At 34.2% G+C, this 17,894-nt stretch overlaps 3 protein-coding genes across 4 annotated transcripts in view; 1 reads left to right on the top strand and 2 right to left on the bottom strand.

The window, feature by feature from the left end:
• The window catches only part of LOC106664295 (fer-1-like protein 6), a 41,182-nt gene extending 29,823 nt beyond the window's left edge, over positions 1–11,359 (bottom strand). For both annotated transcript variants that reach the window (XM_014389894.1, XM_014389903.1), the window contains exons 1-12: positions 11,082–11,359; positions 10,953–11,015; positions 10,606–10,690; positions 10,382–10,544; positions 10,158–10,326; positions 9,920–10,097; positions 9,706–9,869; positions 9,514–9,649; positions 9,287–9,456; positions 9,056–9,232; positions 8,886–8,996; positions 8,659–8,811 (exon numbers count right to left, since the gene is read on the bottom strand). In XM_014389894.1, the coding sequence (XP_014245380.1) occupies positions 8,659–8,811; positions 8,886–8,996; positions 9,056–9,232; positions 9,287–9,456; positions 9,514–9,649; positions 9,706–9,869; positions 9,920–10,097; positions 10,158–10,326; positions 10,382–10,544; positions 10,606–10,690; positions 10,953–11,015; positions 11,082–11,276 (1,764 nt within the window). In that variant the 5' untranslated portion in view covers positions 11,277–11,359. The remainder of the gene's footprint in view (positions 1–8,658; positions 8,812–8,885; positions 8,997–9,055; positions 9,233–9,286; positions 9,457–9,513; positions 9,650–9,705; positions 9,870–9,919; positions 10,098–10,157; positions 10,327–10,381; positions 10,545–10,605; positions 10,691–10,952; positions 11,016–11,081) is intronic.
• LOC106664306 (probable very-long-chain enoyl-CoA reductase art-1) lies at positions 5,099–6,388 on the bottom strand. Its single transcript, XM_014389916.2, has one exon. The coding sequence runs from the start codon at positions 6,239–6,241 to the stop codon at positions 5,333–5,335; it is 909 nt and encodes a 302-aa protein (XP_014245402.1). The 5' UTR covers positions 6,242–6,388; the 3' UTR covers positions 5,099–5,332.
• Positions 11,360–13,476: 2,117 nt separating the features above from the next.
• On the top strand, positions 13,477–16,697 carry LOC106665994 (U1 small nuclear ribonucleoprotein A). The gene is made up of 5 exons (XM_014392848.2): positions 13,477–13,656; positions 13,746–13,918; positions 16,016–16,208; positions 16,281–16,362; positions 16,440–16,697. The coding sequence occupies exons 1-5, from the start codon at positions 13,593–13,595 to the stop codon at positions 16,597–16,599; spliced, it is 672 nt and encodes a 223-aa protein (XP_014248334.1). The 5' UTR covers positions 13,477–13,592; the 3' UTR covers positions 16,600–16,697.
• Positions 16,698–17,894: the final 1,197 nt, after the last annotated feature.

Here is a 17,894-nt window from a genome sequence, read left to right as displayed (position 1 = left end):
GGAATGTATTCTGCTCTAGGCTAATTGAACTTTGAATTGGATTTTTTTTTTTTAACAAACCGAGAAAAAAACTGTATGGCAGTATCTTTAAAAATTTCAAAATATAGCTATGTGTATCACTCCCATAAAAAACCAGAAATATTGAGGTCGTTTGATTTCTCCACAGAGCCAGGATGAACGTTGCGTAAGCAAAATCATCTCGCAGGTTGAAGGATAAAAGATGTAGGATGTTGTAAAGTGAAAATAAAAAAATAAAAAAATGCTGCCGTAGTAAGGCCAAAAAGGGCAAGAAATACAAATTAACAAATAGACCCGTGTAAACCTTGTCCGTTGATAATGACGATGATCACTAATAGGTCATAATATTAACTTAAGTAAGACGGCCTTGCATTCTTCTTCATGCGCGTGCATATCATCCGATCCATCAAAGGAGCCAAGAGGTGATTTACAATCATGAACAGCTTTCATCAACATCAGACCGTGTAAATCGTCCGGATTCCTCCCAGAAAAGAAAGTTCAATTGACGAATTCAAAAATAACTCTCTTTGTGCTTTCTAAATTTTTGTTTCCCTACAATATTTGTTTTTGGCCTTCACTTATTTCTCAACCCATTTCGTTAATTGACCTGTTTCGTTATCGTATTTTTAAACTCCTATTATAAGGAGAGATTAAACTGAAGTACTTTTTGAATGTCAAATATTATGAACACTTGGTTGTTTATATATGTTAAAAGTATCCCTTTTGAAACCGCTTGCTTTTAATAAATAATTTTTAAAATTTGTATTCACTTTTTAACTAAACAAATATTATTAAGTCATCAAATTTCTTGTTGTTTTATATTTTCTTCATTATCAATTTTAAACACGAGTAGTTTAAGGGTTAATTATATAAACAAGAAATTTATTTTTTAGAGTTTTAACATACCAACTTTGCTTTGAAAATAACATTTTAAAAAAAGTTCATACAAAACATTAACTTTAGCCATACAGTATGCAGAATGTGCCTGATTGGTATGCAGATCGATCACAGCGAAAAATTATGTATATTGAGACTTCGCATATTTAGTTATATCAGGACACCTTGAACAGGTGAGCCAGATAGGCACAGATATGACATCAGCATTAATAAGCATATAAGGTCTAAAAATTCCAATTTTAACTAATTTTCTGCAGGCCGAAGTTTCGATTTTTTTCCTTATTTAGCATTTATACGATTAGTTTGAGGGTTAATTATATAAACAGGATTTATTGTTTTAGATTTATAAAAAAACTAACTTTACTTTGAAAACAAAGTAGTTAAAAAAAAAGTTCATACAAAACATTGACGTTAGCCACACGCGATACAGAAAGTGCCTGATTGGTATGCAGATGAGAGAAAATGCTTCCATGCATGAAATTAATGGTTTTCCACCATCCGCGGTTATTACGCATCCTCCGCGGATAAGGAACGTCTGCAATATTAGAATTACATAGAATAATTTAACCAAACTTCTTTTTTTAGTTGATTGTTTCTTAGATTCTGATTAATAAAGAAATCCTGAGATGCTTCAATCTTTTATGTTTATTTATTGACATATTTAATGAGGTGAAGGTAGGTAGCGTGAATTCTTTATCAATTCCAATTTTTATCTAATTTTCTGCAAGTCGGAGTTGGCACATATATGCCATCAGCATTAATAAACAAATAAGGGGCAAGAAGTTCGATTTTACCTAATTTTTTGCACGTTGCACGTCGAAGTTGCAATGTTTTTCCTTATTTAGTGTTTATACGAGTAGTTTGAGGGTTAAGAATATAAACAAGAGGGCCTGATTTGTATGCAGATGAGAGAAAATGCTTCCAAGCATGAAATTTGTGGTTTTTCCTACGAATCGATGTTCTCATTATCCGCGGTTATTACGCATCCTCAGCGGATAAGGAACCTCTCGGAGGATGCGTAATAACCGCGGATAAGGAACGTCTGTAATATTGGAATTACACAGAAGGATTTAACCAAACTGCTGCTTCCTTCTTTTTTTAGTGGAATGTTTGTAATATTCTGATTTATAAAGAAATCCTGAAATGCTTCAATCTTTTACGTTTATTTATTAATGCTTTTAATGACATATTTAATGAGATGGTGGTAGGTATCTCAGCCGAGACAATAATTTTTAATTGTTCAGTTTTTAATTTGACCTGTAGGCAGGTCAAATATGGGTCAAACTAAAAAAACAACTATTAAAAATTGTTTGCTTGGCTGCAATATCCACTACCACCTTATTAATCGATCACACTCCCGAATTATGTACATTGAGACTTGACATATTTAGTTATAGCAGCCTTGAAGAGGTGAGCCAGATTGGCACAGATATTGCACCAACATTAGTAAACAAAAAAGTCCAAAAAGTTCAATGATTTATAAATTCTAATGTTACCTAATTTTCTGCAGGTCGAAGTTCCCATCTTTTTTAGTAATTTATAGGAATAGTTTGAGGGTTAATTATATAAACAAGAGATTTATTTTTTTAGATTTTCAAAAAACTAACTTTACTTTGAAAACAAAATAGTTTTAAAAAAAGTTCATACAAAACATTGACCTTAGCCACACGCGATACAGAAAGTGCCTGATTGGTGTTCTGATGAGAAAAAACGCTTCCAACATGAAATTTGTCATTTTTCCTACGAACCAATGTTCTCATTATCCGCGGTTATTACGCATCCTCCGCGGATAAGGAACGTATGTAATACTGGAATTACACAGAAGGATTTAACCAAACTGCTGCTTCCTTCTTTTTTTGCTGGATTGCTTGGAAAATTCTGATTAATAAAGAAATCCTGAAATGCCTCAATCGTTTATGTTTATTTATTAATGCCTTAATTGACATATTTATCATTAAATATGTCAATTAAGGCATTAATAAATAAACATACCTACCATTAATAAATAATAATTAATAATACATTAATAAATAGAAATTACACCCCATGGTGGTGGTAGGTATGTCAGCCAAGAAAATAATTTTTAATTTGTTGTGAATTATTATATCCGGAGTTTTGACGATGTCAGCCAGGTTGACACATATATGGCATCAGCATTAATATGCAAATAAGGGCCAAGAAGTTGGAGATTTCTTTATCAAGTGCAATTTTACCTAATTTTCTGCACATCGATGTTTCCATGTTTTTCCTTATTTAGTATTTATAAAAGTAGTTTGAGGGGTAATTATACAAACAAGAGATTTATTTTTTTAAATTTTTTAAAAACTAACTTCGCTTTGAAAACAAACTAGTTAAAAAATAGTTCATAAAAAGCATTTTCTATGTTTTTCCTTATTTAGTATTTATAAAAGTAGTTTGAGAGGTAATTATATAAACAAGAGATTTATTTTTTTAGATTTTTTTAAAAACTAACTTTGCTTTGAAAACAAACTAGTTAAAAAATAGTTCATAAAAGCATTTTCGCTGTTTTACCTTATTTAGTGTTTATACGAGTAGTTTGAGAGTTAATTATATAAACAGGATTTATTGTTATAGATTTTTAAAAAATTAACTTTACTTTGAAATCAAAGTAGTTCAAAAAAAGGTTCATACAAAACATTGATGTTAGCCACACGCGTCTGATTGGTGTGCAGATGAGAGAAAATGCTTCCATGCTTGAAATACGGGTTTTTCCTACGAACCGATGGACTCATTATCCGCGGTTATTACGCATCCTCCGCGGATAAGGAACGTCTGTAATATTGGAATTACATAGGATACAAAACGTCAGGAGGTTATGACACGATTTAGAATTCTTGCACGACTTCTTGACAAACGCTCTAATTTATCTCTCAAAAATAAAAGGCTGCTTTACAACACCATAGTTAAGCCGATTTGGACTTACGGACTGGAAGTGTGGGGTTCAGCCAAACATTCCAATATCCACCGCATTCAAACTGCCCAGTCTATAATACTACGAAAAATACTAGATGCTCCATTTTATGTATCGAACCAAACTACACATACAGATTTACATATTCCTTTCGTACAAGATGAAATACGTTACCGTTACCGTAATTTCATAAAAACCTCCCAACTAACGTAAACCAACACATCAGAAACCTCGCATCCCGACGAATCCCCTCAAATCCTCCCCGCCGACTGAAGAGAAAATGGCCGCGAGATCTCCTAGGAAATGATCACAGGAATCAATTGAACAAACAATATTATTGTAACATTGTTGTAATACCAATGGGTGTTTTCTCCACTCTTGATTTTAATTTTGTCTTGGTTTAATTACCGTGCTCACTGTTACTTATTACCTACTTTAAGGTAGTTGTAATGTACAAAAAAAAACAGGATTTAACCAAACTGCTGTTTCCTTCTTTTTCAGTGGATTGTTTGTAACCTTCTGATTAATAAAGAAATCCTGAACTGCTTCGATCTTTTATGTTTATTTATTAAGGTCTTTATTGACATATAGCATATCATATGACATCAGCATTAATAAACAAATAAGGGCCGAGAAGTTCTCGATTTCTTCATCAATTACAATACTTGCCTAATTTTCTGCAGGTCGAAGTTTCGATGTTTTTTATTTATTTAGCATTTATAGTAGTTTGAGGGTTAATTATATAAACAGGATTTATTTTTTTAGATTGTAAAAAAAATAACTTTACTTTGAAAACAAAATAGTTTTAAAAAAAGTTCTTACGAAACAGTGACGTTAGCCACACGGGATACAGAAGTGCCTGGTGATCAGATAAGGTTTCCTAGCATGAAATTTGTGGTTTTTCCTACCATCCGCGGTTATTACGCATCCGCCGCGGATAAGAAACGTCTGCAATACTGCTGGAATTACTCCAACGTCTAGAATTACACGGAAGCATTTAACCACTGCTGCTTCCCTTTTTTTTAGTGGATTGTTTAGAAGATTCTGATTAATAAAGAAATCCTGAAATGCTTCAATCTTTTATGTTTATTTTAATGTCTTTAATGACATATTTAATGAGGTGAAGGTAGGTAGCGTGATTTCTTTATCAATTCCAATTTTTACCTACTTTTCTGCAGGTCGAAGTTTTCATGTTTTTCCTTATTTAGTATTTATACGAGAAGTTTCAGGGTTAATTATATAATCAAGAGATTTATTTTTTTAGATTTTTATAAAACTAACTTTACATGGAAAACATAAACATAAAAAAAAGTTATTAAAAAAAAGTAAATACAATTCTATCAGGTAAACTATTAAAATTGAACATTAAATGGAATTTTTTTACGTTGATTTTTGTTATATGTTCGGTCGAGAAATGTGGAATGAATTTGAATAGAATTCACTGTAATATTGAAGGTCGAAATATTGAATTGTGCTGGAGGCTTTTCAAAGGAGGAAAGGCAGGATCGCCTTTCGCTGTTTCGGGTAGTTCGCGAACTCCTTTTGGTAGTTCTTGTGCTTGGCGATGGCCCAGACGGACATCTGGTAGAGGCCGGCGAGGGCGAAGAGGCCGGCCGGCAGGCACTGGGTCATCACGGTGAAGGAGAGCCAGGAGAAGAATTCGTACGTGTAGTTCGGGCAGGAGACGAAGTTGAAGAGTAAGGTGAACAGGTTGCCCGTCGCGACTGGTATCTTCCTCTCCTTGGTGCCCGGAGGCCTGAGGTCCCGGAGGGCGACGTGGATGCTCAGGTTGCCCACTTCGCTGAGCAGGAAGCCGACGAGGCCCGCGAACACCTGGCCCGATCCTGGAGAAGTGTACAGCGGGTGGTTGACGTGATACGCGACGTACGCAGTGAAGAGCCAGTAGTAAGAACAGTTTTTGAACAGGTTGCTCAAGGGCATCGTCGCGTGGGAAAACCTGTGGACGAAGACCGTCTCGAAGAGCCGTTTTGCGTAGTGGAATGTGTAACAGGCGGCTGCGATATGGGCCGTCGTGCTGATCGGCGCCGAAGAGCCCCCGGTGCCGTAGAAGAGCCAAGGCCTCTGATAGATGTAGAGGTAGATGACAAGCGGGCCGGCGTATTCGGCGAGGAAGACGGTCGACCAGCCGATCTGCGGGCCCAGATCTTTCAAAAAGAGCCGGCCGCCGTTTTTCATACCGAGGTCGGCCAGGGTCTCGTCGTCGTTGAGCGACTTACCTTTCGGCTCCGCCCGGAGTGCCTGTCTCTCCGGGTACAGGTCCTTCTTTTCCCGAGATACCCCTTTTTTCACGTCTGCGACGGTCGACGACGCCGTCAGACCGTCTACGACGCAGATCGTTTTGTTGTTCGTCGCTGAAACTATTTCCACCTGCATAGTTGTTGTGCAGAGATCGAATTGACCAAGAATGCGTAAAACTCCGAATCAGATAAAACAACAGTTCTTTTACGTCTCGTCACTCCGACATCCTTAGATTCACTGTTCGCCTCGTTCGAGCACTGAACGATAGACGACCGTTCGTCGGGTGGGGAAGTGAAACGTGACGTCACTAAAGGGGAAAGCTGCCGTCTCTTTCTGCACAATCATTTTCAACTTTTGTTTATTTATTTTCTTTGCAATTAAAACAAACAGGTCACCACGTCAACGCACTTTACTATCAATTTTCTCACTAGTTAAAATTCTAGCATTAATTCCAAATGTGCAGTTTAGACATTGTCAATGCTGAACTAGTAATATTTCAATTTTTTTTGGTTTTTACGATGAATGGAAAAGTACTTTATTCGTTGAACATATGATGATAATTTTTTGAATTTTACAACCATATATCGGAAATAAATTGTGTCATAAGCCATTAATACAACACAAGATATCAATAAAAATAATTTGTCGTGAGGAGAGGTCAAGAATAAGGTAGTTTATAAAAACACTTTTATTATTTTTTTTTTCGACATTTCGATGTTTATTCGGATCATCTTCAAGGCCTGGGTAAATTACAAAACATATGTTGTTTGGAAAAAATACAATTTAAGATGTAAATATAAATTTTGAACCAAGTATTTCATACTCACATAAAGTGTGGTGCTAGTCTTGTGGTGTCATATTGGTTTTGTGTGAAAGTATTGTGAAACGGGAATTTTTATTCTGCTGTCCGCGTTTCACAACTCTTTTTATATTGACACCTTAAATGTTTTTGTAATTTACCAAGGCCCTGAGGATGACCCAAATAAAGGTCAAAACGCGCCAAAAAAAAAAAAAAAAAAATAGAAAAAAAAGGGTTTTTCTAAACTACCTCATTCTTGACCGCTCCTCACGACTTCAACAAATTTTGAAAGAACAGGTCACTAAGGTACACAAATAAAAATAACAATAAACAAAATTTCAGGTAATTATGCTTTTTACCTAAAGTTTTGGACGAGATGAAAAAGTTAGTGTCACGAGCGAAATGAAAAATGGCAAAAAAAGGGAAAATTTAAAAGGCTGTAGGTTGAGATGGAGTGTTGGTGTCTGGATTGAAGCCACGATAGCTCAAGTGTTAGAGCATTGAGCCAAAGGTAATCGGTTCGAATCCCGCTCATGACACTAACTTTTTTTATTTCAACCAAGAACTTAGATAAAAAGAATTAATTGAAACAATTAATATGGTCAATAATGACCGCTAACATACATGAATTAATATAATAATTAATCACTTCGCTAACAAGCTCCCTGTAGCCCTTCATAAGACACTGAGAATCTAATCCTGATTACACAACATTTGAAAAATAGCAACAAAAAAAAAAATGGAAATTTGAAAGGTTGGAGGTTGAAATGGGGAGTTGGTGTCTGATTGGATCGAAGCCACAATAGCTCAAGTGGTTAGAGCACGGTGTATTGAATCAAAGGTCGTGGATTCACATCCCATTTGTGACACAAACTGTTTCATCTCAACCAGAACTTAGATAAAAAGAATAATTAATTGAAATAATTAATATGGTCAATTATGACTAATAATATGGATTGATAAATAAAATATTTATAACCAAACAGAATATGCCAAAGTTAACTCACACGGACAATAACTTTCGGCCCAAAACCTTTGCATTTATCCAGCAGGAAGGTTGCTTGATGTGTTACACTTCCAAAGAAAGCAATTCCTTGGCTCTACATAGAGGATATGAGCCACCCAATATGAGAATGGTGCTTGGGCACAACAACAGTGAATACCTGAGTCCCATGTTCTTATTTTTGGAGGAAACTGGGTTGTTCTATTGTACACAAAATTGATAGTTTTGTCTCCCTAGTTTGTGTTGAGAGTGAATGTATTTATTAGCATGATTGTGTAATGTGGAAAGGCCATTGGTAGAATATTGAGTACAACATCGACCCTCAATTAGGTTAGTTATATAATAGGTGTAAAAGACTATGGAAGAAAATCAAGTACTCCACCACCTTGACTGAGGAATGGTATATAAATAGATACGGATGTATTTATGTATGTTAATATGTTTACTATTTATATTTTATTGAACATATTTCTTCATCCTCAGATTTAATATATATTATTAAATTTGTATTAGGTAAACACAAATCTTACAATGTGCCATAAGGTCTATTTTTTAGTTATTTTATTGTTATAAAGAAATATTTGAATAGTATTTACAATTAAAAACAAAAATGCTCAATCTTTATCTATTTACTAGTTGTGAGCTTCTTTTGCTAATGCTCTGTTACTTTTTAATTTCAACATTCCAAATCATTTTTACTATTGTTATTTTCATCTATAAATCTACAGGATCTAAGAGAATCTTTCTTACCTTAAAATATATTGAATTTATCTTTCCGCAGGATTGCCCTTTCTCGTAGACATCTGCCGAAAACAAAATGTCTTTAGCTAAAAGTTTTGAATATCCCAACATCCGTTTTCCTGATTTCAGTTTAAATATTATATGTGGGAAATTGTCTTGAGGCTGAAACAGCAACAAATTTTTATTAAGTTTCTATGCATTTTTGTACGCTGTGAACTGATTTATAAAGTACTTACATCTTTTACAAGCTTATGAATTGTTGTATAAATTGAATAGGCTTGTTTAAACTGTTCGTTAAAGGGATATGAATAAAAGTTATTCATATTAAAAACATCATGTGCAGTTTTCTGTAATTAAAGAACGGATTATTTACTAATCGACTATGTGCATTGGTTAAAGGTTTTACAAGTGAATTGTAAATTATTTTTATTCGCTCTTTCTGAAGATTAGTGTATGCTTTCATTTCAGACTGTAGAATAAATGAACAATCCAGTTGAAAAGTTTCTAGAGTGTTTCTCAAAATTGATTTTGCTTCTTCGGGAAGGTGTTCATTTATAGAAAGAGCATCTTCCAGACCTTTCTTCTAAGGCATAAATTATTAAAAATAAATAAAATGATACCAATACATTCGACTTACAAGTTTTCTGCTGACATTGTCAAGAGTGTTCGAGATGAAAAGGCGGTGTCGCAAATCGGGAAATTTTTTTTTTACAAACAGTGTTGGTTTATTTTTCATATCCACATCGGCGTAATTGTAATGACTCTGTTCACTCTTCACAGTGAGATTGGACCAGATAGAACAAAAGTCTACAATTATAAAAACAAATTCTCAGCAATGTTCAAGATTACAAGCATTCTTTTAACCTGTAGAGCACTTTTCATCTTCGGAGAAACACATTGACAGGCTTAGCTTCTTCTTCTTGCTTATACTAATCGGAAGCATTGATACATCAAATAGAATACCGACTATAGCAAATTCTTCTACATTCCAATATAAATTCTAAAAATGAAAAATAGTTAATTTTTTGTATATCAGAGTATACCAAGTATACCAACCTCTAATATTTCTGCTGTACTTGTCCTTTTTACTGAAACCATTTTATGACCTTTTGGTAAATTAATTACCGTCTTTGTCTCTATTGACATTAAAAGAGAGCCCATGAAATTATACTCTGTGTTGTAAAAATGCAAGAAAGCTGGACCGTAGGTTGGTAGAAAACCTGCAATTTGTTGGTCATTGTGTCAGTACGTTACACTCCTTCTTCAATACCTTTAACAGCCGGGTCTGAAATTTCTCTAAAATTGATAAATCTTGAACAAACGCATTTCTTTTTTAGATAAACATCAATTTTCACTCTGTTAAAAAGTGGTGGGAACACTTCGGTAAAGGTTATCTCTTCATTCCAATAACATTCACTGGATATTAATTGTCTTTTTGATGTACTACCCTAGGTTCAAAAGTATAATAGTGTTTTCCAGCTTAATAATGGTGTAATAAAAAATCTTACATGTAATCTTGCATAGTAAATGCTAATATAACATTTTGGTGTTTTTGATCCATGCTTCTTACTGAAAATGGACATTCTTTTCTGGCATAAACCAGTGATTCGATATATCTTCATAATGTACATTGCTTTTAATCTCCCACTTCCGAGGGACTCAGGAACAAAATATTCGCTGCATCAAGAATGTCAGTTAAATGGAGGCTCTACATTAGGCAAAACAACATTACTTTTTAATTGCCTGTGTTTTATCGTTGAATCTTTGTACAGTTGATTTCTTCATCGGTACGCCTGAAGGAACGACAGCTATGCTACACTTTAGATAACCCTTGACAGAACCAATAGGTTCTTCGGGGTGTGTGAGGACAATCCACTTTTGCACAATTTCATGGTCTTCAACAGATCACACTCGAGGTTATTCATTAAAAAAAATGTATTTGATTTGTTTTATTACCAGGTTGTATCCAAATAGTTGATAAATCAAACCTAGCGCTTCCAATTAACTTCTTCCTTTTTATTAAAGTGCAAGGACGGTAAACCTTTAAAGTACTTAATACTATTATGAAAGGAATTCTCTTAAAAGTTAACATCTTTATTTTTATATTTATTATAAAAACAAATAATGATTTTTCTAAGCTTAAAGATACAATGGTTAAAAATTTTCTAAAAGTTTCATTACTATGTTTTATGACATTATTAGAAAAATCATAAACTCATTTAATTTCCATATAATTAAATAATTTTGTTAATAACTTAAGTGAATTTTACACATGGTAAAATTTTAAATTTTAATTTACTCACATTTATGATCAATACCTGATTTATCATATCATTGAATTTTCCCTTGTATTTAAAGACAAAAAACTGTGGGGGGAAAGCGCCATGATTAATCCCTTAAAATGCATATTAAATTTTCTAATTTCAACTTACTTCATTGTAGTATGGGCTGTCAGTTCCAGCTTTTATCTTTGTTCTTCTCGTCTTTTTTCCAAATAGGATGCTGACTTGGGTCAGCATCCCGGTCCAAATAAGATTGCTAGCCTCAATGACTGTCACCATGATGCTATAGAGGCTTACATTGGAACCATTTATGTCCAAAGAGCCTTGGGAAATCTTGTTTTCCATTGCTAGAAAGAACTCTTTATTTCTGATGAGTCTTTGAACAAAAGAGAAAATCAGGGAAATTGTAGTACAAAAATATTAAGGAGAGAAAATGAATAAGAAAATGGTAAAACCAGATGTTTAAAAAATTAAGACATTTTCAGTTTGAACAAATTTTACTGCCCAATGAACTTTAAATGAAGCATTTATAAAATTTTCCAAGTACTGTTTTGTGTTATTTTCCTAATTAGGTTAGGGTTTAGGTTATTAAGAGACAGCCTATTTATGACCTTGAACATCACTCTCTGTTAAGTATATGGCTTTTACTAGATCCCAAAGGTTTATGTGCTATCATATTCATCCTTCAGGTTCTTTTTCCTGGCAATATCTGCACTGGCTTGTTTCTGCTGATCCAGGTCTGTAATTATGACTAATAGTTTAGTCAGCAGTCTTAACACATCTAGGTGTAGTAGTTTTGCTTTTATTTTCTGTGGTGGTCTTTAATGATCTTTTCCCCATGTAATCCTAGAATACATTCCCATTGAACCAATGACTGATTCCTAACTACAGAATCTCTCAATCTATTTGTGCAGAAAGCAAGTGGTTTACTTTTGTTTTATAGTACCGACTACATATAGTAACCGACAGAGGTTTTTCTGAAAATAACAGGACAAATACTAATGTAGAATCCATTGCCCCAGAATTTCGTTATATTAATTATAATATACTATACCGTATTTCAATATACTCAAAACTCAAAACACTTACTGAGCAAATTTCACTGAGATGGTACAGCACAACCTGTGATCATGCAACAGTGATGAAAATACTAAGCATCTGCAATGTACTAAAACTTGCAGTTACAGCAGATAGGATTTATATTTGATGAATATGAATCAAGCTGCCCTGTGAAAAATTCAAAAGAAGACAAGACCCACTCTGGCGAAACACAGAATGGGTAAGGCTAAGGGTCAAAACCAGGGCAGCTTTAGCCTGATTCGGAGAAGTGGCAATAGGAGGCCTGGTAGTGGCAGCACATTACAATTCTAAGAGAGGACAGAAATTTGCCATTATTGCAAGATGGAACCTTTCCATAGGGCCCACCAGATCGAAATGAAGTACAAGTTGTTTTGGCAAGACATCAATACAAACGATTCGTAAGTTGACTTCACATCATATGCCTCTTTGAGATGACCTGCAACAACAGCCTGCCACCAGCAATTCAAGAGGGTACGGTGCAGCAAGAGCCTAGAAGTGAACACCAATTGGAATGCTGTTATTTTACTGATGAGTTGTATATAGTGATAGCAAGCGTGGAAGAGTCTACAAAGAACAGGGGATGTGTACAGTGCCCCAGTTCATGGGCCCTTCAGTGCAATTCGAAGGAGGCAGTGTATAAGGCAGTGTCTGGGCTGGGATGTACACTGGAAAATGAATTGGACTCCATATTGTTAAAGACAACCTCATTGCAGCTCATTATGTCCAAGAAATTATCGGGGGATTCATCCCTCAAACAAGGGATCTCATTGGCATTTCGATTTCTGGAGGACAATGTCAGACATAATAGAGGCAGAGTTGTCCATCATTGTTTAGAAAACTTGGGAATTTCTCCTCTGCCCCTTCCCCTATTGTCTCCAGACCTCAATCCCATTGAGCCCATCTGGGATGCATTGCAGAAAAGGCTTTTCGATCACCATTCGCAGCCAGTTGACCTGCAGCAACAGAGTACAGCATTGCAACATTATATGGAGTGAAATTCCTCATGAAATTATTGACAAGCCTATTAACAATATGCCTAACAGGTGCACAGAGGTTTTAGCCAACAGAGAACATATACATGGTATTAATTGTTTAAAAAAGTTAATGTATCCAACAAACAAAATTATGGAAGTAAAACCTTTTATTTCGTTATTTTTCCAAATCCCTTAATTAAATTTTCCTTCGGTAAAAAACATAATAAATTTTAATGGAATTTATAATTAAAATGCTAGGGAAAGTGAATACTACAAAATTGGCAACATCCCTATTCATTTTTGTGCAGTTTAGTTCACACAAGGAAAAACGTACTGTGTTGTTTTAACAATTACTTTTTATATAAATTAATCTGATATATTATTTAGTGTGTTGATTGTTTTACTACATTAAAATTTAGTTGATTTTTTTCGTTTTAATGAAAAGTATTTTTATTTATGTATTGGAGGCACATGATAGCGACAGCCGTTACCGGGCTTGTTTGTAACCTTACAAGTCGCTACTCTCTGGTGTACTGTAGAGTTTGTCGGCGTTCGTTCTTCGTTTCGTTTCCGTACAAAACTCGATTTATTTAAATATTTCAAAATAATGGATATTAGGCCGAATCACACGATTTACATCAACAATCTCAACGAGAAGATTAAAAAAGAAGGTGAGCCGAGGGGAAAACGTTCAACCGGTCGAATATCAAAGCACTTGTACCAAGGCCTCAACTTATCCGTTTGTTTCTTTCCTTTTTAGAGCTTAAAAAGTCGCTTTATGCCATTTTCTCCCAGTTCGGACAGATCTTGGACATAGTCGCATTGAAAACGCTCAAAATGAGGGGCCAGGCGTTCGTAATATTCAAGGAAATAGCGAGTGCAACCAACGCCTTGAAGTCCATGCAGGGATTTCCTTTTTATGAAAAACCAATGGTAAAACATCAACTTTACACATTTAGTTTTAACGCATTTACCGGTCAAGCTTTATGAACTTAAACGCTTCTTATCCACTCCTTATTATCATCCTGAAATCCTACCTAACAGACCGCGGCTTCAGAGTGAGGTGCGGTAATGAGTTCTCATACAAGTTGAGTTCCCACAAAGGAGCGTTCTCACTCCCATTCCTTTTATCGTTTATACTGCTCATCTACCTATATTATAAAACCCTAAAACCGCCATCACCACCTACGCAGACAATACTGCAAGTTGTCCTCTAACTCGACTCCTTCCCAATATCCAGGAACACCTTGAGCTTATCTGGTGCACAAAGTTGATGACAAGACTGAATGAAGAAATATGTACCATCACATTAAGAAAACAATCTTGCTCTCCATTGTACATCAAGAACAAAGAGATATCAAGTTCCATTCAAGTCAAATACTTAGGACTATATGTAGATAGCAGACTGAAATGGAATCGCCATACACGACATAAGCGGGGAACACACTGACCCAACACGACGCGACCTGACCCAATGCCATGTCTCATTTTGGTAGGGTGTGCACATCTGTGCAATGTCAAGTCCACGATACTTACAATTACACAGCATGTATCACAATCACAATGCTTCTTTTGTTCTTAATGCATTATGTTGAGCAAAACCATGTAATAAATTGTTAGTTAAATTTTAATAATCCAACCAATAGTTGTTTTAAATAAAGTTATTCCGGTGTTTTGATAAATTTTCTGCCTAGCCATCATAATTAAATAAATTTGATAAAAACTCGTGAATTTTTGATCTTGTTTAATTGGTTTATATTACAATAAGAATGTTGTAATTAATATAACAACAAAATTACATATACACAGTTTGAAATAAACTACAAAAAATACGAGTGTCCGGTTCAGACTTTATGCGACAAAAATGGTGTAATTTTATGGGCAAAACCATGTAATAAATTGTTAGTTCAATTTTATGAGCAAAACCATGAAATAAATTGTTAATTAAATTTTATGAGCAAAACCGTGTCATAAAGTTTAATTAAATTTTATGAGCAAAACAATGTAATAAATTGTAGTTAAATTCATTCTATTAATAAATGGTATTCCGGTGTTTTGATCATTTTTCTGCCAAACAATTAAAATTAATTTTTTTAAATAAAAAATAATGCATTTTTGATCTCGCTTAATTTGGTTTGTATTAAAATAAGGATGTTGTAATTAATATAACAACAATTATACATATAGTTTGCAATAAAACTATGAGTGTGTGATTCTTTTGTATTTGACTGTACTCAACGCTACTCAACAAAAATGTGGACAGTGGGAGCGTAGAGTAGGGTAATGTTGTGTGGCATCGAGCAGATGTGCATGGGGGTGGGTATTACAATCGTATGGAAAATTGGTCATTGGATTTGCGTCGGGTGGGTTCGGGTCATGTCGGATAGCGTTGTGCCGGTGTGTTCCCCGCTTAAGCCAACTACCAAGACTTCTAGGACCAAAATTTACCTTGATAGTCTAAACTAACAACAAAAGTTTCACATCGAACTCTCGATCCATCTTAGCCCTACTGCCTGAGCTCTCTACATATTCCCGATAATCTGCCACATCTCGTTAATCGTCGATGACCTCAGGACCTCCTTGCCCCTTTAATCCCTCACCGAGTGTCAGCATTGGTTGGTTTTTCATGGTATGTTTCTGTGGCAGCACTGGTATTATGGTGAATGAAAAAAAGTTTTTTAATCATCACATTTGTAATATGTATTAATATGTATAGGGTACAAATAAAATAATAACAATTATTTAAAAAAATCGTAATGTCATTCAAGTATACAAGCTATAAGCAAAATTGCTTATGCGCTAAAATTGTGACTTCCAACACTGAAGAAGGCAAAACGCTGAAACATGTTAGGCTGCTCAAACAGTAAGGACTGGCAATCCAATTATTGTTTGGTAATTAACTAATTTAAAAAAAAAATTAGAACATTTTATAGAGCAAAATTGAGGTTGATCAAACCATGTATTACTCACAAAATTTTATGATTTTTTAATACTAATGCTTATTTTAATATAGTGTACTTTTTATTTTAGAAAATTGCATTTTGTAAAACGGATTCAGATATTATAGCCAAATTAAAGGGCACTTACCAAGAGAGGCCAAAGAAAATAAAGAAGCCTCCAGTGGAAGAACCGGTCGAATCCAAAAAAGCTAAAAAGAAAGCTGCCAAGGAACAGGCTAGGTCGGCTGGTCAAAATTCGGCACCAAACAGTAGACAGATGCATGGTAATTAATTTCAACCGCATAAATATTTTTATTTGTTGAATTTTTTTAATTAACACGTTTTATGTTTTCCAGAACAACCACCTAATCAAATTTTGTTCCTTACAAATCTACCAGATGAAACCAATGAAATGATGTTATCCATGCTTTTCAATCAGTGAGTATCAGCCTGAAAATTTTATATCGGGAATCATTTTGAATGGGAATAATTGAAATTTTATTTTTTTCCTTTAGGTTTCCTGGTTTTAAGGAAGTCCGATTAGTACCAAATAGGCATGACATCGCATTTGTAGAATTTGAAAATGAACATCAATCTGCCGAAGCAAAGATGTCTCTAAATGGTTTTAAAATAACACCGACACATGCCATGAAAATATCATTTGCAAAGAAATAATTTTATTTTAAGACGTCAAAGGCAGCCATTTGTTTTATTATTTTGTATCTATTGTAATAGAAGTGTGAAACTGTAAAATATATTTTTATTTCTTTTTTTCTATTTGTCTTTGTAGCCTGTACAGTGTTTTTAGTTATAAAAGGGCATGGTAAGAAAATAGCAGAAAAGCAGAATCCGAAAATATTGTTATTGGTGTATCCAATATTTTCTTGGTTTTTATTTCCGTTGACTTAAGTATCAGTTAGCAACATACTCCTCTGAAGAGATTAACATAATAGCAATGGGTTAGAGTTTGTTTATTGAGTTTTCATAGCAAATATATAACAAATACAGAACTAAACATTAAAATTAGGAAAAATATTATTTTTTAATAAATTGATTAAATTCATCTTCCAAAAACTGTCTGTATTTTAAAGAAGAAATGGTATATGAATAAAAATCTTTATTTAAAATGGCTAAACACTGAGTATGTGACAAAGATCTCTGGTTGTAAACAATTAAATGAAATTCTCCAGGATAGGATATTCACATAGAAAATGCTCAGTTTTATTGACATTGTAGTTGCATTGTGACCAAAGGTAATTTTGTCTCCAGGGTTGATAATTGAAGTTTACTATTTCAGTTCTTAATTTAAAAAGTAAGCTAGCCTTTTTTATACTAATGGTTGATGTAATCTAGATCATGACGTAGCTGTTTGTAGCACGGGTGGAAGCTTGCTGCAGATACATTGGCCAGTAATCTGTCCCTTCCCTCAACCTGAGCTTATCCAAAAATTTTACAGCGAAGAACTACTAAAACTCAATTTATTTAAAACCATGGGGATTTCGGGTTCCTGCACTCTTTCCAACCAGACTTTAACTTAACATTTTCATGAGTAATTAAATTAGCCAGCTTTTTATGATCATTTAATGATTTGGCAATCAAGGTGGAATGTAATTTAAACTTAAAAAGAAATAATCTTGAAGTATTAGTTTCTAAATAAATTGCATAATGTTGGGAAGAGTTAATATTCTGTTCACAACGGTCTGTTGGAATTTTTCTAAATTTATGTATCTTCTGTACACCCAAATTTGCACTGCATAACGTGCCGTTCTATTAAAGCCTAATTTCGCTAGTTTTATTTTTTCCATCAAATGTATGATGTCAATAAGATCCCCAAAATAAACGTTAATGTTTCAACGATTTTTAAATTTCCATCTTTCGTTTGCTTGTAAATTAAATTTATTGTTTTTAATTTGGTTTTGAAGTTAGAAGTTTCCAGTAGTCACAATACATTTCCAAATCTTCTAACATTT

The sequence above is a fragment of the Cimex lectularius genome, unplaced genomic scaffold (assembly GCF_000648675.2).
Source record: "Cimex lectularius strain Harlan isolate CLEC.00 unplaced genomic scaffold, Clec_2.1 scaffold150, whole genome shotgun sequence".
Classification (NCBI taxonomy): domain Eukaryota; kingdom Metazoa; phylum Arthropoda; class Insecta; order Hemiptera; family Cimicidae; genus Cimex; species Cimex lectularius.
Note: the sequence above shows the minus strand (reverse complement) of the source record. Positions and strands in the feature narration are given on the sequence as shown.

Bases quoted from the DNA above. Each gene is read 5' to 3' on its own strand.
- LOC106664306 (XM_014389916.2), bottom strand. From the start codon at position 6,241: ATGCAGGTGGAAATAGTTTCAGCGACGAACAACAAAACGATCTGCGTC.
- LOC106665994 (XM_014392848.2), top strand. From the start codon at position 13,593: ATGGATATTAGGCCGAATCACACGATTTACATCAACAATCTCAACGAG. The intron at 13,657-13,745 runs GTGAGCCGAGGG...TTTCCTTTTTAG, and splicing joins CGAGAAGATTAAAAAAGAAG to AGCTTAAAAAGTCGCTTTAT. The intron at 13,919-16,015 runs GTAAAACATCAA...TTTTTATTTTAG, and splicing joins CTTTTTATGAAAAACCAATG to AAAATTGCATTTTGTAAAAC.